This window comes from Larus michahellis, chromosome 1 (assembly GCF_964199755.1).
Source record: "Larus michahellis chromosome 1, bLarMic1.1, whole genome shotgun sequence".
In the NCBI taxonomy this organism is placed as follows: domain Eukaryota; kingdom Metazoa; phylum Chordata; class Aves; order Charadriiformes; family Laridae; genus Larus; species Larus michahellis.
Genome location: NC_133896.1, coordinates 139,394,179 through 139,418,181, shown reverse-complemented (window position 1 = coordinate 139,418,181; position 24,003 = coordinate 139,394,179). Strand labels below are relative to the sequence as shown.

General features: G+C 42.2%; 1 protein-coding gene across 2 annotated transcripts in view; it reads right to left on the bottom strand.

Annotated features, from left to right (window-relative positions):
- The window catches only part of VEGFD (vascular endothelial growth factor D), a 32,188-nt gene extending 8,870 nt beyond the window's left edge, over positions 1-23,318 (bottom strand). Inside the window, exons 1-4 of one of the 2 annotated variants that reach the window (XM_074605907.1) lie at positions 23,138-23,318; positions 22,757-22,903; positions 4,495-4,705; positions 353-543 (exon numbers count right to left, since the gene is read on the bottom strand). In XM_074605907.1, coding sequence (XP_074462008.1) covers positions 353-543; positions 4,495-4,705; positions 22,757-22,846 — 492 coding nt within the window. In that variant the 5' untranslated portion in view covers positions 22,847-22,903; positions 23,138-23,318. Of the gene's footprint in view, positions 1-352; positions 544-4,494; positions 4,706-22,756; positions 22,924-23,137 lie in introns of both variants that reach the window. The other variant, XM_074605897.1, reaches the window with a different exon arrangement.
- Positions 23,319-24,003: the final 685 nt, after the last annotated feature.

Below are 24,003 nucleotides of genomic sequence, written 5' to 3'. Positions count from 1 at the left end.
TTGGTGCAGAGGTTTCCCATGAGCCAATACTCTCAAGAGGTCCTAGGTCCAAGTAACAATACGTTAAAGAAGGATAAAACTCCTTAAGATCATGTGAGCCTGCAGTCACTTTCTCAGGGCCTGATTTTCTGTCTTTACACATGTATATCCATTTTTAATAATGAAACATGAATGTAGAATGCTGTTGCACGTGCCTGCATTCACCCCACATGGATAAAAAATTAATTCTGCTGTTTGTTATGATAGTGGAGACAGATCTCTCATAACAGGATCTAAGAAACCAAACATCCTCTTTCCCCTCCCTTCTTGGAGAGCCAGGGTAAAAAGAAAGCAGATGAATAGCCTCATTTACCGTTTTCGACACATAAGTTGTACTTGTATTCATGCAGCTCAGACTCTCCTCGTTGCAGCAGCCTCCGCATCTGAACACGTTCACACAGGGAGGCTTGAAGAATTTGTTGGTTGTTGTACCCAGCTCCTTGGCCACTTCCACACAGGTTTCCCTTGGCACACATTGAGTCTTTTGCCATTCCTCATCTATGACTGGAGAAAACACCATTTTTATGAGCAATCATGGCAAAGTTAAACCTCTGATTCGTGAGGCAGAAGCATTATATAAATAAAAATGAAGTGCTGGCAGGCCATTTGCACTTACTTGGACTGATTTGCACTTACTTGGATTGATCGAAGGACCAGAGAGAGCCTGAGTGCAAAATTATCCCAGTAACTTACACCAGCTGCACTGGCAGAGAGGTCAGTGCATTTATTCGCCTTTAGTTTTCAACGCAGATGACCAAAATCTCCATTAATTACAGTGGGTTAAGTAGAACTGCATCGATTTCCCCTAGCCAAGAGTCAGCTCCAAGGCCTCTGTCTGACAAAGCTGGCCCCCACCCTGTTCTCCTTTTCTCCAGGGTAGACCTCCTTATTGTCATTTTATCCTCTCTTCACATGTACCCCACTGCGGACCCAGCAGAGCCTGGGCCTGACTGCAAAAGCACATTAATGATTAACAGATTCTGGTCAGAGGGTATTAATACTCCTACTGGATGTCAGCCAGCGAGCACCGTTTCCAAAATGTCTGATGAAATCCAAGACAAACACTCTCACACCTCAGTACCCTCAGGGGTTCGAGTTTGAATAACAGGAATATGAATTCAAGCATGATTTATCTATTCAAAACACTGTGACATCTTTCAAATACTGAATTGTTGTCAACTAGTAATTTATTTTAAACTGATCTGTCAAATTCTGACTGTGAGGAGGAATAATGCATTAACTGACTGAACCAGAGGGAGAAAGTAGTGACATTTTACATAGTATTATCTCAAGTCTTGTTAAGAGATGGCCTTGCTTTTTTTGGCTTTTGCTTATCTGATTCAAGTTATGGAATTACTCAAGAGTCATCAATGCTTATGCATTACATCCTCCTTAAAATTATGAAAAACCTTTTTCCTGTCTGCCCCCCTCCATCAGGCTTCTGAAAGATCAAAAGCAGCTTCTATACTATTAAGAAAATTGCTCTCTCTTCCAATGTAGTCCACCTCCCTACTATTGTGCAAGCAGTGCGCACATTTACAGGGAAATTCTGAAAAAAAAATACAAAAATTCTGGAAGACTTTTAATCTAAATGCTATACTTTGTATTTGGGTAGGTATTTACTTCTTTCTTTCCTTCCTGACTTTCCTTTTATTATTTATAACTTTTTGTTCAGCTGACTGTGTATATTTAAATCAGTTTGTTTATTGCCGCAAAGTCCTTCCCCAGCGTTGTTTCACTCCACTTTCCAGTCTCGCAAAAAGTACAAGAAATGAGAGCTTGAGGCCCAGTTTCTGATTTTACAGCATAAATTAAGCAAAGAATCACTAAAATCAGTAGAATTTTCTAGAGTAGTGTTAGTCTATCAAAAAAGCAATCCAATCCTCGGCCTTAAAATAGAAAAGAAAGTGTTTGCCAAACTTATTAAGGTATGTGCGTGTAATCACTTCAGATGTCACTTCAATGAGTGTTAGCGGTGATGACCTTTTCGACTGCCCATTTCCTCACTTCATTAACCACTTCTTTAGCAGAAGGGTTGTTATAAGGAGGGATAGTCATAGAATCATAGAATTGTTAGGGTTGGAAGGGACATTAAAGATCATCTAGTCCCAACCCCCCTGCCATGGACAGGGACACCTCCCACTAGCTCAGGTTGCCCAGAGCCCCATCCAGCCTGGCCTTGAACACTTCCAGGGATGGGGCTTCCACCACCTCTCTGGGCAACCTGTTCCAGTGTCTCACCACCCTCATGGTGAAGAACTTCTTCCTAACATCCAGTCTGAATCGTCCCATCTCTAGTTTTAATCCATTCCCTCTAGTCCTACCATTACCCAACATCCTAAAAGTCCCTCACCATCTTTCTTGTAGGCCCCCTGAAGATACTGGTAGGCCACTATAAGGTCTCCTTGGAGCCTTCTTTTCTGTCAAAGCAGTAGGTGTCACATTTTGCTCAGAAGCACCGTGGTCACCCTGATCTCTTCCATCAGCAGGCACAGGGCATCTGCTGAGAAATTTGGCTCCGATACAGACTCAAGTTTGAAAGCGCTGCAGTCCTAGGTGAGCTGAGCTGCTCAGGGGAGGCTGTGGTTAGACAGGGCGACACGAGCTTTCAGTGAATTCATCATTAAAGCTCTAGAGAGGAGGAACAAAGTCCTGAATTGGACCTACTGGATTTTGGGGTGCTGTGGAAGATGGTCTAGCAGTGAAACAACGAGGAGCCTTGACCCAGGCTTCTCGTCAAAACAGTTTACTAAAAGAAAACAGATGCCCTTGGCAAAAAGGTCAATGCTTAATGACTGGAAAGGGTGTGGGAAAGAAATCCATGTTTATAGGCTCGGTTTTTTAAAAGGACCTTTAGTACCTTGAACATATTAAGATATTAGAACAGAAGTAGTTTCTGTCCTGGGGTAATTCTACTTTGGATGGAAGAATGGAGAAGATGACCCAATAGGTTCTTTTTAACTTAAATTTCAGTGGCTTACTTTGAATGAGAAAGCTGACATCTCATGTCTAGAATTAGACTTTTAAAGGGAAAGTAGGAAGCGACCTAACAGCTGTTCTGAGAAGAAAAATCACACCTATATGACTATAGTTAAAGCGACCTAACAGCTGTTCTGAGAAGAAAAATTACACCTATATGACTATAGTTATCAGACTTCATTACCCAAACAGTTACATTATGCACTGCCTCAGTAACACTTGAGAACATCCTCTGTTGTCTTGCTGTTTTGACAAAAGGAATATTTTAATTTGTCAGAAATGCTGGTGGTCACTGAATGAGCAGTAGTGAGTAGAGAGTTACAGCATTTGACACTGGGTGTGACTTCTAATAACAGCTCTGTGGATTGTTGATGTTGCTGTGTAGACTTGTAAAGGTGTGTAAACAAAATGTTTATCATTAATTGAAGCCCTCTTAATTGTTCTTCCAGTGTGTATTGGATTTAACTTTTTTTCTGTACAAAATTTCTATGAGAAGCTTAAAACCATGCCTGTTGTATGAAAACCCTTTTCAGACTAGCATTCGTGTCTGCACTTCTGTGCTGTAGCTCAGAGATGCAAATTTAGGCCTTTGCTCAGCCATAATTTAGCTGAGTAATGGTGTGCGAAGTGGCTGTGGCTGTTGTAAAAGTGGTACTGGAACAGGGTCAGCAATATCTGATTTCCCAAAAGGAAAGTGATGTGATCATATCACTTCAGGGTAAAGACTGAACAAAAAAAGAATAGCTCAGTCTGTCCTTCATTAGGCTACAGTGTAGCTTTGCCGTAGGATATACATTTCCTCGGCCAAAGTATGGTAACTGATGCTTTATTTTACATCAGTAAACACATAATGCCTCTCAAGTCTCTCACCTACAGGGAACAATATTCATTTTTGCTCCAGGTGAGGGAATAGATGGTGATTCCCCGCATTCAAGTGTTGGTTGGTCTTTTCAAGATATACTTCTCTCCAGAGAGACTTCCTCCAATCGATTGAAATTAGGGCAATATCTCCTTCCTGTAGAAATCCCACCCAGACACTGCTGCTGATGCAGTGCCTTATATCAGAGCACACCTAATAAAAACAGGGATTTCCATGCCTGCAGGAAATCTCATTCGTTTCTGCCTGCAAGCAAATTCTGAGAATTAGCACAATGCTGCTTGCCAGCCCCTCGGCCAGTCATTCCAACCTGTTCTTTGCACGTTGACTTCCGCTCCTTTCTCTGGACTGACAAATCCATGCATAATACATCTTCCCTTTGGAGAGTATACAGAGAACAATAAGCCTGATTTGGCAACAAAACAGGGAGGCGTACTGGGGCTGTTGCCTGACATTTTTTCATACAAAGTAATTTTCCATGAATGCCCTGTTGTTTCTAGTATGGGTGTATTCTAGGAAACCCCTGGTACTTAACCCTTCACTGCTTAACAATCTGTGGCCCTGAAGCTGAGGTCATTCAGCTGCCAACCTGCACCTACCTTTCAGTGTATCGATATCATAGAAAGCAGCAGCAAATCTGGTGGAGCGATGTGATGCAGAGCGGGAGTCTAAATTGGCCAGACTTTTGAGTTTTAGCCTGCATTTCCACAGCTTCCAGTCCTCAGAGTGAGTGATGCGAAGCAGCTCTTCCAGGCTGGATGCTCTCCTGATCTGCTGTTCTGACCGCTCCAATGCTGACAGAGACGTCCTCTGGAAGAGAAGGGGGAAGTCAGAAAGCCAGTACCTTTGCAGCCTGTCCCCAGTGCAGCACATGGAGCACTTGTACAAAACGGCAGCACGTTACTGAGGACAGCCAAGAATACCTGGGAAAACAGGAGCACACAGAGATGTCGCGGGCTTTGACAGTGCCCGGTACCAGACAGATCTGCAGGATTTGTGCCCATATAATTCGGGAAGGGGAGATGCCCACTTCCTCACCCTTACCATCACAGCACTACAGCTGCTTGACAAATGCAGGCTGTATTCCCTGTATCCCAGCTATCCCAGCTCCCCAGGGAACCTGGCAGACGCAAGGTTGACATCACTGTTTCACATCGTTCACATCACATTGTTGCTGTGCCTGAGCTGGCCAGTTGTGCCAGCGTGAATCCCAGGTCACCCCCCTTGACAATCCTGAGTGAGTTCAAGTGGTGGCTTGCTGCCAAGGCAAGCCACCTCTAGTGCCTAAACTCTGGTGCCAGCCGTGAGACATCACTGCATAGGCAGGTGATACAGCTGGAAGCTGCCCTAAGTACAAGGGCCTATCCACATGGTGGGCAAACACAACGTTCAACGTGCTGCAAAGTGCAGGATCCATCCTCCATTTCCCATCCTGGCTACCCTTTGGGTCCTGCTCAAGTCAGCCAAAGGGGCCTCCATCCAGCCTCAGTGCTGTGGCTGCACAGCCACGTCAGTGCAGTCATTGCATTTTCCACCTGCGTGATGTACGAGACCATTCTGCACTTCCACGGGAGAATGCTCCCTAGAAAGACCTACCCCATCAGTTTAAAGGTGTTATTCACTTAAAAAATACCTGTTCAACAGAAACTTAATATTGCACAGCACCCCATAACAATACTGGTTTCCTTGGCTGCTGCTTTCCGACATCTGTGTTTGTGCCTTTATCAAGGCATTGAGTATTTATTTCCACTGACTCACCAGATCTGCTGAAAACTATTGCCTCCAACCCGAGTGAAAGGTTATCTTTGTAAATGGCTGTGTTGCGCTGGGCTGGTGCTCTCAGCTGTGCTCTCTGGTCATGCAGTTGACTGTACTTTTTGACTTGCAAATAACGGGCTGCAGTGCCAGCTCTCATAAATAAAACACCAGTTCTTAAAAGCCAAGCTGAAGCGTAGGAAGCTGGCGATACGAGGTGTGCAGTAGCCTGAAGTCTGAACCGGTAGCAAGCCAGTCCTCTGTATAGGACTGGGGAAGTGGAGGGGGGGAAGGGTCACCTATAAGAAGAACATTTTTAGATGAGATCTGAAACCCAAGCACTGAGTGCATCTGTTATTTGTTATTAAAACATCTGTGGCATTTATTTTGCAACAATACAGATGTTAGCCTGTACGTGCAGGCCAAGTTCGTTTTTGGGTAATTACCTTCCACTGAGCTAAAATTCCCTACGTAGTTAACTCAGAAGAAGTTATTTGCTCTTCTTTTATGCCCATACAGAACATTATATTGTGCTCTAGCAAGCTGCCATGTTTCATTATAGAGATGGCTGTTTTTCATCAGTGAATGATTTCTCATACATTTCGTATGTGTGTGGTGAAAACTGGAAAGCCCATCTCAATACTTATGGACAGAGAGCTCAGAAGGAATGTGAATACTTAGCGCTAGTAACTGAATTTCAGGACAGTTTCACAAACAAGCTACCCAGACTTTTGCTGATGTAGGAAAGCTGAAATTCAGCTTGAGGTCAGTGCGTCAAGACTTGTTTGTTCTAAGAACTGCAGCTTATATTCATTCCCATTCACAAACTGTCTCCTTGACCTTGCAAAACATGCAAGTATGGGACCAGTGCTGGCATAGTAATGAGACCAAGGATTAAAACTGAATTGTATTAACCATTAATAATATTTTCTTTCCTCTTTGCAGTAAAAGGATGTTCTGGCTGAATCAGCATACAAGATTTCTAAACTAGACTGAATTTACAGACAACCTGTAAAATGAGAGGATGGTATTCTGTAAATTAGAAGACTGCACTGCTTGTAAGAGTCCCAAAGAGTACTTTGGGACTAGATTTTCCATTTCTTTTACTGAAATATCAAGAATTTTTACTAATTATTATTATATGAGCAAAATAAGGTTTAAACCTAAGATGAAAGAGTACAAAAAAAGTATACATGCCTCCTCATGCTAAGCAAAGACCTCTGGGTTTATCTAAAGCAAGAATTTGTACTGTTTTAAGGATTTTTGTATTGTTTTAAGGATTTTTGTATTTTTAAAGCTATACAAGTTCCTTAATGTGGACTGAATACACTGAAATTAACTACCTTTATGCTTTCACATGTACTATTGTATAGAAAGAGAGATAAGTTATATTGGTAGAAGTCATTTTTATACCAAAAAATACATGTCCAATAGGATTTGAATTCTGGTAATTAAAAATATGTACATCTGATATTGATGCATCATAGCGTTATTGACAAAGACCGCCTATGTGTGCCGGTTGTTCCTTCTCTCACTGGTTTTCATATATTGGAAATTGGAGAAGCAGCCCTGCTCAGCATTGCCTGGGCTATTCAGCCCTGAAGTAAATCTGTTGCCTCTACTCTCTTCATGTTTCCTAACACCTATCCAAGCTCTGCAGTTTGAGGGGGTTGCCAGTTGCCTACCATCGCAATGCCAGAATAATTGTCTTCCTTCTTCTTATGTTTGACTCCTTCCTGGAGGGAACAGATTTTACAGCTGACTTTATAACTCTTCATGGGAATCCCTATCCAATACAGAATTTCCTGATGCCCTGTCCCGTAACAACAGCAGCACTGAGATAAATTACAGTCTCTCCCTATGAGCACTGCTGACACTAGGCAAGATGGTGGGGCGATGGCACTGCCAGCTCTTAAGGGAGGGATGAATCCCAAATAGTTGTCGTTTTTTACAGTGTGGATATCTGTTTTGCCTGTGAGCTAGTCACTCTCAGCTCCCTCTATAGCCAAGACAGAGAAATATAGACACTTTTAGAGCATGATTCATTTGAAATCATATTGAAAATCTTTCTGCTGGCTGCCCAGCAAGGCCAGGCTCACCAGATCACAAGAGGTATCAGTGCGGTGGATCTTTGGTCAAACAAATCTCACCGCAGCCATCTGGGATATAAAACTTCTGAAGAGAAGCACCTCATTTTGTTCCAATCTACCTAAAAGTGCCAAAACAGGAACAGTGAATACCACATTATGGGTTGGGTTTGACTCCTTTGAGACTGTTACGATACGCTGACCTAAAATGTTCTTCTAAACACTTGCTAGAGCACAGACAGACTGTTCAGCATCAAGAAGGACATCCCTCATCCTTCTACACTTTGACCTTAGAGGCAGCTATCCACAACTTAAAAGCATTCAAGCCTAGAAGCCTAAAAAGCAAAAAGAGTGTGGAAGGTGCATCAGCCCCACCAGCAGGCCACAGCCCTACGGCCTCAGACACCGCAGACTGAACTGCTTCCGTCAGGCACCCTCTTGCTATGGCACAGCAGCACCGAATAGCGTGTTGTCATGAAATCCTTCCAAAGCATTCATTTCTGCTCCTCCTCTTTTGAAAAGGACAGCATCAAATGAAAACACAGAACCTCTTATGGTCTCAGACAATACCATAGGTGAAATGCCATAGGGCTGCTAGCATGGCATCGATGTGGAGACTTCTTTCATATGCTGCAGTTTAAATTCAAGCCCTGTTTAGATGTAGACAAATGTACTCTGCCTGACTTGAAAGCCCCGTTTAGAAGGGTGCAGCTTTGCCCAGAAAGGTGAATAAATGTTTCAAAATGTGAAATTGGAAGAAGGTGTTAGATTCAACAGCATCCCAAACCTACCACTCATGTGGTGATCAAGGACTTTATCCCCTCTTACAGTAATATCAAGTGGACAGTGGTTAAAATCAGCATTTGATCAGTAGGGGAGCTCCACACTCAGCCACTAAGCAGGGGGAAGCATGCAGAGAGGTCAAACCTCCACTGACATTTTTGGGAGAACCAGCTCCTCACAAAAAGGAAGAGGAACAAAGCTGCCATCTGTTTGTTTATCCTGACTGTAATCATCTTCACATGCTATTTCCCACGTCAGATACCCCTTCCTCCCTTTTTTAGGCTTTCTCTGATAATTAATAATCTCTGATAATTCCTTCCAGGTTCCGCTTACATTCTCAACTCTCCTCTCATCAACTTGTACTGCTTGGATCCCACTGTGCTTTTATGTTTATTTTTACTCCTTTCCCCATATTCTGCCAGGTGGGATTCTAATGAGACCTACCTCAGGCTGAGCTGTTCAGCCTCCTGGTGCAGAGTAACATCCATTTTTCTCCCTTCCATGCCCTCACTCCACTTCCCTTACGTTGACCCAGATTTTAGTAGTCAGCTGGGTTGAACCATCACCACTGTGTAGTTGTTGGTTGTAAAGGCTGAAACCTATGTGGAGCAGGACTTCACTGCACTTGCTGTGGTTCACAGAGGCAGCAAAATTATGATTCATGGCTTAAAATGTGCATTAAGGCTTGAGAGAGAAAGAAAGTATAGAAGGAGCTATTGGCAAAGGGCCAAGGAAATGGCCTTTACACACACCCAAAATGAACAAATTACCTGTGGAGCCCTATCACTGGAAAGCTCCAAATGTCCTAAACTTTCAGTACCCGTCAATGTATACCCTGTAGTCAACTTAATACATATTGCTATTGCCTACGAGAAGTTTTTGCATAGAACTCATCAATAACAAATATCAAAGTAGTAGGTTTAAGTAGCTCATTATCTCTTCAGCTTACTTCTGCTCTTATTGTCATTTTTCTAAGTATCTTCTCTTAAGAATGGATCCCATACACAGCGATAAAAATCAGATTCATATTTAAATGAAGTTGTGTGTTTTTCATGACATTGACCTCTCATATGTTCCAAAACTATTCTTCAACTCAAAAAAGAATATCTGTTTTCCTCTATTTGGGCTATGAGCAAAATCACTGACATCAGGAAATGATAACGTGGGTTAGCATTGTGATTTTTGGATAATTACAACTTTTGTCCTTCCAAAAGAAACCATAATGGGCTATCTATCTTCTTCCTAGCAATCTCAGATGCCAAAAAACCCCTAAAAGTAGTTAGCATTGGAAAAGAACAAGAGAAAAAGCAGTGGTACATTCAGTGGCCTTTCCCACTTAAATCAGACACTGAGTTCATTACCCTGTTGATTTACGCTAGTCAAATATTTGGCTTATGCATCTTGTCATACAGATGCACAATCCCACACATAGTCGGCACTGTTCAAACCAGGCCCCTTGTTGAGAATTACTATCATCGACAATCTCCCATCAAGTGCTGCAGCTCAGCAGTTTGCACCTTTTCTCCATACTTGACAAGCTCCTAGGTGTCTTGCCTAAGAAAAAAAACCCTACCCTTTTCAAACTGATGTCTGAGTAAGCTGACAAAACTCATGCTTGCAGAACTCCTGGTTTTTTCACATGTGCCACTCTTTTCAGCCTGACACAGATGGTCTTTGTACTAATGCTGTGTTTCAAGATCTCCTGGAGGTATTTTGAACAACAGAGGAAAGATGTGTAGAATACGATAGTAAAAGGAAAGCCCGCTAAAGTCATAAATTTATTTGAGAATCTACAGCACAAACACGTCTACAACCCAAAATTAATTCTTTTAAAGGCCATCAGTATCTATTAGTATTTTTATTTAAGAAAACAGATGCACGGTGAATAATATTTTGTGTGCATGAGAAGGCAAAAATAAAGGTTGATCGCAATCCATATTTTGCTCAGTCTGAAGAAACTCCTGCTTGCATTTCACTCTGTACTTCACTCTGTACTACTTCACACCCACAGAACCAAGGAGGACATCCTGAAAGCTTACACAGATGACTACCGTTCTTAAGCCTCAGCGTCACAGTCCTTATCCACAGTGGGACACAAGCCTCTGCTTAAAGCTTAACACGTGCGCTCTTCTGCAAAGGAATGTTTTTCTGAGTTAGGGTCACGGATACTATTGTGGCAAGTGTTGCATGAATACCAATGGAAATCTTCAACATTATCACTGTGTCTGGGGCCAGGACAAATGATTAAGGAACCTCTCAGTAACCTTGCACTGGTTTATGATCCATCCTCTCAGCAGTTAAGCAATAACAAGAAGGTAATGGCTTTATCTTGCCAGGGAAAGCAGACGAGCAGATTGTAGATGCATAACAGAGTGATGACTCTCTTAATGCCATTGTATCACAAATACGGCCAAACAGGTTTAAGCTAAGTTCAAACTAAATCTTTCAAAATTAACCTCTCTGGGGAGGAGATTTCATCACAAAGTGAGGGCACTTGGGCATGGACAAAGAGTACTGGCAGCACGTGAGGACGTTTTGAACCTTTATGTGGGTGCTGTGTGCTTCATGCAGCAGTAGCAGCTGCATTCAGTTCAAGAGGAGTCATGTAGAAGACAAAGACTTGATGCAACCAGAAGCTGAACTGCCCCCATTCCAGTGCTGCCCGAAGGCTATTCTCAGAACTAGACTCAAACCAGTTTAAATACTCAGTATATGATTCATCACCACATGAAAATACCAAGGAATTTTGCTGCTATGTATGCTACACCTGAAAATAACCTTTTCTTCCATGATGCATTCCCCAAGGTGTTTTTACAACAATGTTTGAGCTGATGGGCTCATCTTGCAGAGACAGAGTACCTACAGCTCCCTGCTACCCCATGATCATTTAAAAAAAAATAAGCTAATCCTATAGGTATCATTTACCTGACTGAATATGAACTAGTTATCTGAGACACCTATTATAGTTAATAGGGAAAAATAAGTCCATTGGCTGCACATTCATTTCATTGCAAAGTCTGTTGGATAAACTGTGCCTCCAAACTGCCTCTTTCTCTCCATTGACACTAAAGGAGCAGTCAGCAGCTCTGGCCCCAGACAGCTTAAAATGTACATTAAGGCTTGAGTTGAGAGAGAAAGCCTTCACTAGCTCAGCTGTAGTTCGCTGACCCACTCAACTGAGAGCAGTGAAATGAGATGAAATCATCCCTTCTCCTTATCCAAAGCAAAGGCAATATCTGAGGAACAGCAGTCAATTTTTCTCAGGTACACAAATATAAACATCCAGGAGGAGCAACTGCACCAAGGCCTGAAGGACCTGGGACCGGCTGAAGGCCAGCACTGGCAGCTGCCTTGACAGAGGGAAGCACTTCATTCCCTGCCTCAAAGCCATGGGGTAGTTGCCCAGCTGTCCTGTGGCTTGCGCCACACAGACTGCGAGCTGATGTGGCCAGGCAACTGCAAGGGAGCTCCTGTGGAAAAATCTTGTTCTGTCTTGGCTTGAGAACAGGGCAGCTCCTGCCATTGTGAGGCCAATACAAAGATCTACATGGTGTCTGAAGGTCCCTTGTTTGACCATTTTCCTGGTGAGGATGACAAGCTTGTGTGGAGTCATTGCAGTAAGTGGAACTCCTTTTGAGGGTTTTCATCATTATTAGTAGTATTTTTATCATTATTGTGGCTCCTAGGATTATGGGGTCAGGTGCAAACACAAAATAAAGAGATGATCCCTAAGCTGGTATCTACAACCAAAGCAAAAGACCTGAAAAAACAGAGGAAGGCATTCATCCAAAGGCAGTACCAAGGAAACACAGAAAATATTGCTCAGACTGATGGGCCATGATTTTGAGATATCAGGGGCTCAACCATTGCCAAATTTTATCATAACAAATAGTGTCTATAATACAGCATCTTGTATGCTTGGGGTGTTGCATAACGGTTAATAAAATAGTGAGAGAATCTTCTGCAGCTTGAAAACATCAGGCTTGCAGGAGTGACTTACTGCCTTATCAACAAGCAACTGCATCATCCTATAAACATCTAGCATGAGACGTCTAACTCTACCACATGTCTGACACATGCTAGTTTGCACTAATTTTATCATCACCATTGTATTTCATTTTTGAGGAGAGCAAGAACATCTACTTTTCAACAGCTGCAATAAAATCAGAATTTTGTTTCTCTGTCTGCTATGAACTTTTGATAGATGAAGTCGCATCTCTGACTGTATCCCCTCTGGAACTGTCTGTGCATTATTAGTGCACAAATAAGTTGGTTTGAATTATAGTGAACATGACCACAGAGAGTCAAAACAATGAGATATTTTGATTTCCTACTAATATTGTTCTCTGAAGCAGGTGGGCTTGTCATGGGATTTTTCAGTGACTATCAAAGGCTTTGCCATCATTATCAGGAGCACAGGGGAAGTTTCAGGGGCATGCAGTAATTCATTCCACCTTCAAATGGTGACTAAACAAATACTCAAATCTCTTCGGATACTTAGAAAAAAGTTTAGTCTCTCTCAGTGCACTGCCTTATCCAGACTGAACGTTCACTTGGTCATCACAGATACAGCATTAATAACCTGGAGGGACACGTTGCTTATGGTGGGGACAAGTTTAGGTCCTGTGAGGCAGATTTCCAGCTGTCACTTTTTTAAAAGGGTGCTTTCTCCAGTGGGAACTGTATACTAGCATACAGCTAGATTGACCAAGTATACAGCAAAAAATATGCAATTGGGCTGAATTTCTTCTTTAAGAGGTTGAAAATGGCCTCAACATTCTTTCCCTGAATATAAAATTAATAAGGACTGTATTACAGTTGAGAAACCCTAGGGTTGCATCAGACATATGATAGTCAAAGAAGTTGGGGTTTTGGGGCTCAGAGGCAAAGTACCAGGGCAGCACGTTTTGTTTTCCAAAACTTCCTCACAAAATTGATGCCTTGATCTGCCTGCTAATATTTTCAGCTGTGCCCGCTACTACAGCATTTTCTGCAACTGCATCGAAGGGAGACTCCATCTAAGTCTCACCAGCAAAAAACATGCACGTGTCAGACATGCATCGCCTGGCTGTAAGGCCCAGACAGCTCCTCCTGCTGTGCCTGCAGAGGAAGAAATGGTACTCTGAGTGGAAAGCCTGAAGGTCACCTCTCTACCCTCATCAGTGCCTGCTTGCCCAGAAAAAACTCAAGGACTGAAAAGCAGACACAGGAAAAAAACTTTTACTTCCCCCACCCACAGCCTAGGCAAAAACTCTCCCCTGTCTGCCTCCAGAGCTAAAGTGTTGGCCTTGGCCATGCATCCTCTCAGGAAAGGGTGACTGTATGATCTCACTACTTCATCCTGAAGTCCTGTGTGTCATGGCTGCTGAAAGAGAAAACTGCATAGAGCCCTGCCCTGTCTGGAGAATTGGCAGAGCACAGAAAGACAGACTGACAGAATCACACAATGGTAGGGGTTGGCAGGGACCTCTGGAGATCATCTAGTCCAAACCCCCTGACAGAGCAGGGTCACCCACAGCAGGTTGCACAGGAATGCGTCCAGGCGGGTTTGGAATGTCTCCAGAGACGGAGACTCCACCACCTCTCTGGGCAGCCTGTGCCAGGGCTCTGCCACCCTCAAAGGAAAGAAGTTCCTCCTCATGTTCAGGTGGGACTTCCTATGGTCAAGTTTGTGCCCATTACCTCTTGTCCTGATGTGACAGATATGATATTTGTGGGTTTGGGAGCGATATGAAATGGTAAAACTAATAGTTTGACCAGGTGTTGTATGAGGGGGCAGGGGGCTGACAGGGAGACATTTATCGGAGACTGTCACATTTCTCACTGATACAGATGTGATGTTTGAGGGCCTCTTTTTCTAAAACCTTGTCAGTACATCATCTGACCAAGACCGAAAACTGGAGGAGAAGCAACTCCTAGACTGCTCCACCTCAGACACTCAGTGTTCAGACTCCCCTCCTTGGGAGTCTGTCTCCTTGGGCTCCAGCCTTACTTCCAGTGAAGACAGGAGACTTACTTATCCATTTCCTAAAATTAGTGGTCAAGTTGATGATAAAACAGCTTCTACTTTAGCTGAAAATTATATGTTTTCACAAGTAAATCATATCAGCTACCCTATGGCTTCAAAATAACAGCTGTTTTATATTTTGAATGGCCTTTTGAACTAGAATACATCTTTTGTGGTGCTACTGCAAACAAATTAGACTTCTAGCACTTTAGTAGCATGCTTACATTATCAAAATCCTCAGAGATGAGATATTTTGGTTGCTGTATCCGTGGTTGGAATGAACCAAAATATTCAAAGCAAAGAACAGAAAACATCAAAATCGTACATGATTTTGTGAAAGCTTAAATCTCAGAATATTTATTCTTTTTCACGTTCAAAGCAATCAGAGACTGAGAATATTTTATGAAAATACCTCTCACAACTATATACTTTTAGGCAGCTAGATCTTTATACCTAGAATGAGGCAGGTTTTTTTCCAGCCAGCAAATATTTTGAAGATCAACTACAACTCTCATTAAACAAATACTTCTTCCCACAGTCAGGTTTTTCGACTCTCATGGGAAACCTCCTCACAGCAGCTGAAGTGTGATTTTGAAGGTAACAATATTCACTGCGCATCATTTTGTTGGCAGCGATGGAAAAGCTGGACAAGCAGATGGAAGAAAAGAGTAGGTCTGCTATGGTATGGAGTTTCTTCCGGTTCAAGCCTAGTCATCTACATTGAGAGTTTACCTTTAGGTCCCTCCTATGGTGATCACACAAAGCATATTTGCTTGGTCAGTGAAAGGACACAGAGGGATTGTCATAAAAGTCCAGGGTGGTAAATCAATATCCCAGGTGTTACTGGCAGCTTTGGGGGTCTTACAGTACATTTTCTGAGCCTCTACTTGTATGCTTTTTCCTATTGCCTTGCATTGCTGCAACCCGTTCAGTCAGCTGTGATGCTCAGTTTAGAGCATGGCTAGGAACATTACATAGCACTTCATCATACACAATGTTAGGCGTAGTCTAACACTGTGACAGGGTACACATGTCAAAAATAGCATATTGTATCTGTTTACAAAGAGTATGTCCAGACTGTAGCTACTTTCTTTTGATATTTGTCCATTCGTTGGAAGTCACTGGGGTTTGGAAAGTAATTTTGGAATGGCTCAGTAACAGACACCTGAATGAAATCAGATGACTATGTATTCTTTTAATACTTCAAAATATGTTTTAATGTGATGGAGGTTCCTTCAGTTAGTGCTTTCATTGGTTTCTGGGTTTGCCCCAAGACACTTTAAGAAATGTTTTGGAAGTGTGACTAGCCAATCGGACGGCCAGGTTTCAAAATGTCACTTCACAAAGCAAAGCCATTGCCAATACCAAATGAACTTATGTTACCCCAATCACATGCACACATTTTCCTGGAACTGTAATTTTTCTTAAGTAATATTTCCCTAGCAGTGCAGGAAAATATCTTAATGTGGTTTCTGAGTCACATTGCTAATTAAAGTGAAAAGTTTTGCCTGTTTGTATGGCACATTCTCTACGTGCAACATGACATATGAGAGAGTAACACGATGCGGCTCTTTTGCAATTTAACCGGACTCAAATAGAATTCCCTCCCCAACGGCACACAAATAGTGACAACGCTGCAGTCGGTGACAGTGAATTCTCAGAACTAACCCAGCATGCTTCCCACCTGAAAGCATGGCTCAGACAAAGCCATCCTGACATCCTGATAATGAGAGTGGTCACCCCTTTCCAAACCTATGTGGCACCCACATTGGATTGCCAAATCCCGTGTGCTCAACTGCACGTCCCTGGCACTCAGTATGACTCTGCCAAAGCAGCAAGGACCCTAGATGGCGTTCTACCACTAGCGGAGTGGTCACACATTTTAAATCCCATTTGGGGGAAAATAGAAAAAATATCCAACATCCTCCAGGAAGCTGAATTTTTCTTAATGCCAGCAAACAAAAATACCCCACTCAATTGTTCTGCTATTCACTGATCCAGAAGCCCATATATAGCTCCTTCACAAGGACATCAAAAAAAGGGCAAATTCTGCTTGGTCTTCCCGTGGGCACATGGGATCTCTGCAGCTGTACTGGGGGCACATAGCATATTGTCCACGTTCCCCAAATCCCAACAAGGATTATGAAGATTTCCAAAATGTGCTGGGGAGGTAGGGAGCAGGGGCAGAAGTTGATAAGGGACTGGCACATAGTGGGAGGAATGAGGAATTCCTAAGGAATAAGGGTTTATTTAGGAAAGGTATCATATCGAGTTACTTCCCTGCAGCAAAATGTCTTGGGTCATTTTCTGCCCCCCTCCCCAGCAAAGCCTGGGACTACATCTCAAAGCCAAGCCCAAGAAACAGCAATGGGCAGTTTTGCAACTGGACTTACTTGCGCTGAGAGAAAGGTCTAAAAGGAACACAGATCTCAGTCAGGTAGTGATAACTCTAAAAACTACTGTACAAAGTTTCTAATGAGAATAAGAACAAAAGAGTTATCACCTACAACTTTACCTTATTTATTTTTCCCAAATAATGATATAGTGTCCATAGGAGATAAGACACAAGCAAACCTTACTAGTCTGGAGTAGGGACAGCAGGGATCAGAACAAAATTTGCAGCCACAACAGCAGCGTTTGCACCAGTTTTGGTTTTTTTTTTCCATTTTCAAGCAGGCTATTTATCTGTTTGCCTCCTGTGGGAGCTTCCATCTGTACCACCACAGGTAAATGCCTGGGAGGGAGAAAGCACAAGTAGGCTACATAAGGCAGAAACAAGCAATGCTCACGGAGCCTGAGCTGATTGCTTGTTTTGGTTGCCTTGTGACCGCAAATTAGCAGAAAGTTGCTCCACTGCCCTCTGAGCCTGCCTTCCTGCCTTTGGTTTCACAGCGTTTCAGATGTGAGCCATGACTGATGTCAAAGTTTAATTAGCGCTGTGTTCATTTCAAACAGTTGACTAATAGAATGAATTTCTCAAACGCTGCATCTTATTAATCTGAACAGCTTGATGTAATTTTCAGAGCTCTGCTCTGTACTCAGACATTAGAGTCCTAGCTGGGATGGACTGGACTGGAACAGCAGCTGGGAGAGATCTTTTTGCTATTTCTCATGAGCAAGAACTGCTCTTGATAAAGTAGCAGTGTGTTAGTAGTTTCCTTTCCAAATGATAAGAGCCAAGGACAGATGCCGTGTGGCATAGCAACAATACAGGATTGTTCTCTTATCCTTCACTGTACCTTGTCAAGGCAATAGCAGATAAGTCAGAACAAATTGGCTTTCCTCACAACCTCCCTGATAGCTTCCCACCCCTGAAGGAGAAGCACAGACATTCGTTTCTGCAGGAATGCAGCAAGTACATTTTCACACGTTTTTGGCTCATTGAGCCTATCAGAGATGGTAATCACAGAGAATCAAAAGCAGCAGTGACAAAACTGGGATAATAAAACACTTCTGAAAAACCACTATTTCATAATATTTATTTAAAATAGTTTGCTAACTTTGAAAGGAAGCTGGATGTGAGGATGAAAAGCCTGTTTTAAACAGAGGAATTGTTTCCAACAGCCTTTAGAGTTGCTTTTTCTAACTGTTGAGCAGTTTGCTGTACTTCCAGGAGTTGCCTTTGAGGAAGATAACCCAGGAGGTAGAAGATTTGTTAGAATCTCTATTTTCTAGAAAGTGAGCAACATTTGCAAGCAGTTATTAGAGAGCTGTGTCGATCTATCTCAAAAACAGTGTCAGTCGTAATTTCAGAGACAAAAGCTTATGTCCAGCTCTGCTGCTTAGGTTTCTTTGCAGAGCCCTGTCTGTTTTGGTTGTACAGACAGACAGAGTGCAGCTGGCTCTAGGAAAGGAGAGATGCAAAGAGCTTCCCTATTCCTTCTGCTCACGGTGTGATGGCTCTCTGGTATTTCCAAAGATACCAAATTCCAAAGTATTATCCACCTAGGTGGTCCAGGGACCGAGGATGGTGGCGAAGTGCTGTTTCACACTCACCAGCAGACAGGGACTATGCACCAGCTGTTTTTGGAAAGTGGCTTCCACCTCTGTCCAGCTCACAGTGGCAATACGAGACTGTTGAATCTAAGACCTGTTACAGCAAAAATGCCCACTCAAGGCTGTGTCGATGTTTAGTGCAGAAGTAAAAAAGGTTTAGCTGTGGTAAAGGAGTGCACATAACAGAGAGCAGCCATGTTTACCTCCAGGGCTAAGCATGACTAATCCCTCGGTCTTCTGATCAGAAAGCAGATTTCTACTTCAATGATACTCCTCAGGCCTATCAGCTGTGTATTTCTCTCTAATGAACCAGAGGAGGGATCACCGCGGGGAGAAGACCTCTGCAAAAAAGAAAAGGCTGTGATTCTGTTATAATGTGGGCATTACCAGTTGTCCTTTTCTCTTGCCTTCCCCCTAGCATTTTATTAATAACGTAAGGGGCAGAATAGGGCAGGGAGCAATGAGACTCAAATTCTCAGAGATCAAGACCTTGCAGCCTCATTAGAGAGGTGGTTTTAGTGTTGGAAGGCAGGAGCAGCTCTGACAGATCATTGGCTTTTCTTGGCAAAAAATTCGCCTCGGCTCTGATGAATATAGGACATAGCTTTTTGCATCTAATTTTAAAATTCTGGAAAAAGTAGCCTATGTCTGTCATTGCTCTAGGAGAGGAAAAATGTGTGGGGGAGAGACAGGAAAAGAGACGGCAAAGTTTGCGGTTCCCTAGTTGAGGGGTTCCAAAATGTAAGAGACTGTCAGGACAAAACTTCAGCGAGAATTTTTAAAGCATTTCCTGATGAAAAAGAAATTAAAAATAATAATGCTCAGCCTTCAGAATACCCATGCAGAAATCTAATTGTTCAATGAGGACCTCATATGCCAGGCTGGCATCCTGAACCAAGCAACTGGTGTGCGAGGCAGAGGGCTTGCTGCCAGCCCTGACGTGGGTTCAGCTGAGGAGCCCAGCCTGACACCTGCATGGCTGCGCTGTCCCAGTTCGGGGCTGCCCACCGCTTCCCATCATGAGACTGTTTTCCAGTTGTTTATAACACTGCCAGACGTTAGATATTCAGGCTGAAACTTTCCACGCCAGATGTCTGCCTCAAAACGATTTTAATAATTTTTTGCTTTCTCTGTCAAAATGGCTTGACCACAGTTGAGGATGAAGCTCCTTCTTTATCTGTGCAAAAACATTTTCTGGCAATCTCATTTTTGTAAATGTTTGGCGTTTCCCTACTATGAATCACAGATGTGAAGTTTTGACACCTGAGGAACCTTGGTTGTCCCGGATGTGTCTACTGCTGTCTCTGCAAAAATCCACCCAAAATTCAAAACCTCCTAGAGCAACAGCAGAGACCTGCCAGGGTTTAGCAGCTAGATGCTCAGCAGATGGGGCTTGTGTGCACCCCACTCTATTCGGGAGTGCAGCAGGACATGGGTGCAGGACACCACAGGTTCAGTCCATGGGGCTGTGAGCAGGCCACAGGGGTCGGGCAAGCAGGGAAGGGTAGCTGCCAGATCTGCCTGTGGAAGGGGAAGGAGATGAACACTGATGAACTGTGGAAAGGGAAGGAGATGAACACAAAACACCTGTTTGAGGAGGCTGAGAACATCCGGGGAGACCAGAACTAGAAACTGGGGTCAGGAAAAGGAAAGCCAGGAAGTCCTTACCACAGGGACAAAACAAGAAGCTAGGGATGGAAGGGGGGATCATGGTCAGACATGATTGGAAAGCAAAACAGTCCGGTAGTGCTGTCTCTGAGAAACTGGGACAGACCTTCTGAGGGTCTGAGAGAGAAGCAGGACATCACCACCCAGCAGGAAGGAAGTGGGAAGGAGGGTGACGTATGGAGAGCATGAACAGGAGCCCAGCAGGGAAACTGAGACCCTGAGTCCTGGAGGTGAGGGAACACCGGTCAAATGCTGGGAATGGAACAAGGCAGGAATGGAGAGAGGTAGGAGGAGCTGGGCCTGACGGGCACTGGACAACCTGCCTTGGTGTGCACATGGTGGTAAAAGGGACTCCTGTAGCCGGCACAGGTGGTGTATTTAAGGGTTGGGAAAAGCCAAACACAACGGAGATACTTGCTGAATCACAGCAACTTGTACATAGGCTTTTTAATATTCACGGCATTAATTAGGATATTTGTGGAAGGGGGATAAGAGAATATTTAAGTCCTTAGTCCCCCAAAACCCTATCGAATGATACCACACTGACACCACTTGATGGTTTAAACCATCAATGGGTTTAAAACTTCAGGTGTCCTGGGCAGAGCTCAGTTACTTGAACTCATATAAAGGGGCAAGAGCAGGTTGCAGGTGGTTGACCCTTCTTGGGTCTCGCTAATTGCACATTACCTGCATCCTGACCTTGCGGGTTTTATCCAATGTCAATACTGCCATTGATCTTAAAGAATTTTAAAAAAATAAGGCATGATAGGTGAATGCAATACATCATTTCTGCAAATTCAATTTGAGGCGCAATCGGTAAGAATAGGCATAACCCTGTGTACCATTAAACACTGTCATATGAACAACTTTTTGTGGGGTATATCACATGCACACACACACACAAAAGCCCACATGTCATACATACTAAAACAACCCAGAAATCTAATATAACATGTAAAACATTAAAGGAAAAGTAATCCACAGCTTAGCCAAAAATCTCTGTCTACACAGAAAGAGCCAGAACAAGTGGAAAACCAGTCTTTTCCTTGTGGCAATCAGTAGCCAATGCATGTGAAACACAGACCTTTTTAATGTGATTTACACGATACCTTCAGGATAGTCTTGGAAACTAGCAGCGATTTGTTATTATATACATACTCTGTGGCTAGGCTGGCTTCTTGAGAGTGGTAGCCAAATTACAATTAAAACAATTACAGACGTACATATGTTGAGTGGACAAAGCTATCACAGTGAATAATCTATAAACCAGTTTAAATTAGCAAGAAGAGCTCTTGCATTTATTCTAGGCAAAGTGGATAATATGGTTTCAAAATTTGATTAAAAGACTAACTAGCGGTTTACTACTATGCTGAATAAACTGGTGTCCCATGTGAGGACAGAATTATCATCACTGCCAATTATACAATGGTTAGTATTCTGTATTAGAAAGCACTTTCTGATTTAAAGTGATTCCTACATGTAAGAAACCAGTGATTTGTCATGCAGATCATAAAGGGAATGCATACAAGACTGATTACTCCGGTCCTAATGCCTTCAAAGCACTGATTGCTGAGATTGTAAATTGAAAGGCTTGTGAATGGTGAGCAGGCAAAGGGGTAAGTCATTAGTCATCCTGAGGCAGACATCGCTCACCGCTGCTAACTTCTTGTGCTGGCAACAGCAGGCTGCAATTAAGCACAGAACTTAGCATTTCTTTTCTAAAACACGGGTCAACATGCAGTGCAGTTCACAGACTAGTGTGTGGTCATCTCTTGCAAGCGGGAGGTTTTCTGAACTGAAAACAAAAGTATTAGCTTGTTTTGCTCTGTTGGTGAAAAACAAATAGTTTGTTCTGGACCACACACCGAATTAATCATTTTTGGACACACTGCACATATAGAAACTTGTTCCAGTTTTTGTTCTGATTTTTCAAAATGATTGTCCTGGATGTTCTCACATTGTCGCAGAAAGTCAGCTCTGAAAAATCCTCCTCTCAAGGTGAGGTTTCAGCTTAAATTTTGTTGCATGTATTGTATTCAGAAGAAAGGTTAGTTCCCAGGCAATGTGCTCTATTATTACTAGTTGCTGCTTATTTTAAAGTCCTGGATAACATCTCCTAATAAAACAAAAGAAAAACATTTCCCTGATTTCTGGCAAACAAGTGAACACGTGTTTTTAGGGGAAAATTTTCAGTACCAGGATACTAATTCCTGCAATTCTAAATACCTGAAATTAAAAAGCGTATTGAAAAGTATTCCAAACGCTCTGGCTTGCATTTTTGTTTAGATTTTCCTTTTATTTTGTATGACTGACACTAAAAGTTTAAGTTTAACAGGTACTTAATAATAACTAGTAAAAAGACATAAAATATTAAATAGCAAATATGGATTTAACTTCTTTATAGATTGTCCTTTCCTCTATGGCTGCTAAACATCTGTGCAACTAAACCATCACAAAATAAACCCAAACACCAAAACAGCAAAAAGATCTCCACCTTGCACATTAAATTTATGTAATTCTGGCAATTCGAACCATTAAGAATGACAGTAAATAAAGATCACCTACCTTCACAGACCCATTCTCATAGTCAGATCCTTGCAGCAGATGTAGAAAAGAAACTATGAAAATATTCACAGTTGCCCACGGTTTGTACATTCTGATGTTTAAAATCCTCAGGTTACTACGCAGTCGTTGTCATACAGCTAGAGGTGTCTGTTTCGAAATGCATTTCTCTATCAGCAATACAGAAAAGAAAAGCTTCCAGAATTTCTCTTATAAACTCACAAAGGATTCCAACATATGAGAGTAAATATCTGGCTCTTTACTGCTCAAAACAATTGTAAGTTCATCTAGAGAGTGTAATTTCTTAGAGCAGATTTTAGATACACTTGAAAGAAAATCATGATAGTGATTTAAATAGATATGTATCTGTATATATACACATACACGCTCACAAATGATCAGGTATGGATTCCAGTTAATGTAGTTAATATATCTTCCATCAAGACACAAAGAGGCATTCAAAATCCATCTGTGGTCCAGAAAATGTAAGAAATCTGCTCTAGTCTGTGCTCCGTGTTACAGCAGCCTTTTAAGATGGTAGTGTAGTGGCCAATGTTTTGAGCTCGAGAGCTGTAATCCAACTCTGTATTAAAACTTTTTTCACAACCTTCATGGAAGCTTGCAGAAGCATGTGTCTTAAATCTGATACAGACTTTGGCAGTAACACAGTCAAATTTTGGCTCTAATCCCATTTTGTCCCTACCAATAGCATAGCAGTTTTTAAACTAACTGATGCAATCTAGACTCCCATTATTTTGAAGAAGATTACCTGAAACATGAAACTTCAGCACACGTTCTTACACAGCACACATATTTTAAGTTACTTCTTTAAAAAAAAAAAAAAAAAGAGAGAGGGAGGGAAAGGAAACAAGAAAGACTGACTTTCTTTAATGTGCTCTATCTTCTGTGGCATAGGATTTTATGTATAGATTTTAAAAAGGAAAGTTAAAAATGATGTTTGACAACAGACACAATTTTGATTTTTTTTAATGAAAACTCATGAAGCTACAGATATAAAAGGAAAAATCTATTTTTATTGCAGCAAAACACAACCATTATTTCTGCCCCAAGATATGCATGCATTCTCACTGTATATTTCCACTGTTTAAAACTGAAATTAAGATCTAACATTTAAAATTTAAACATAGACAAAGGCTCTGACAATTATGCATGTTAAATCGATATTTCTGTACTCATATAATAGATTGTGTTCAGGAGAGTAGTTCCACTCTCACATGGCTTAGGGTTTG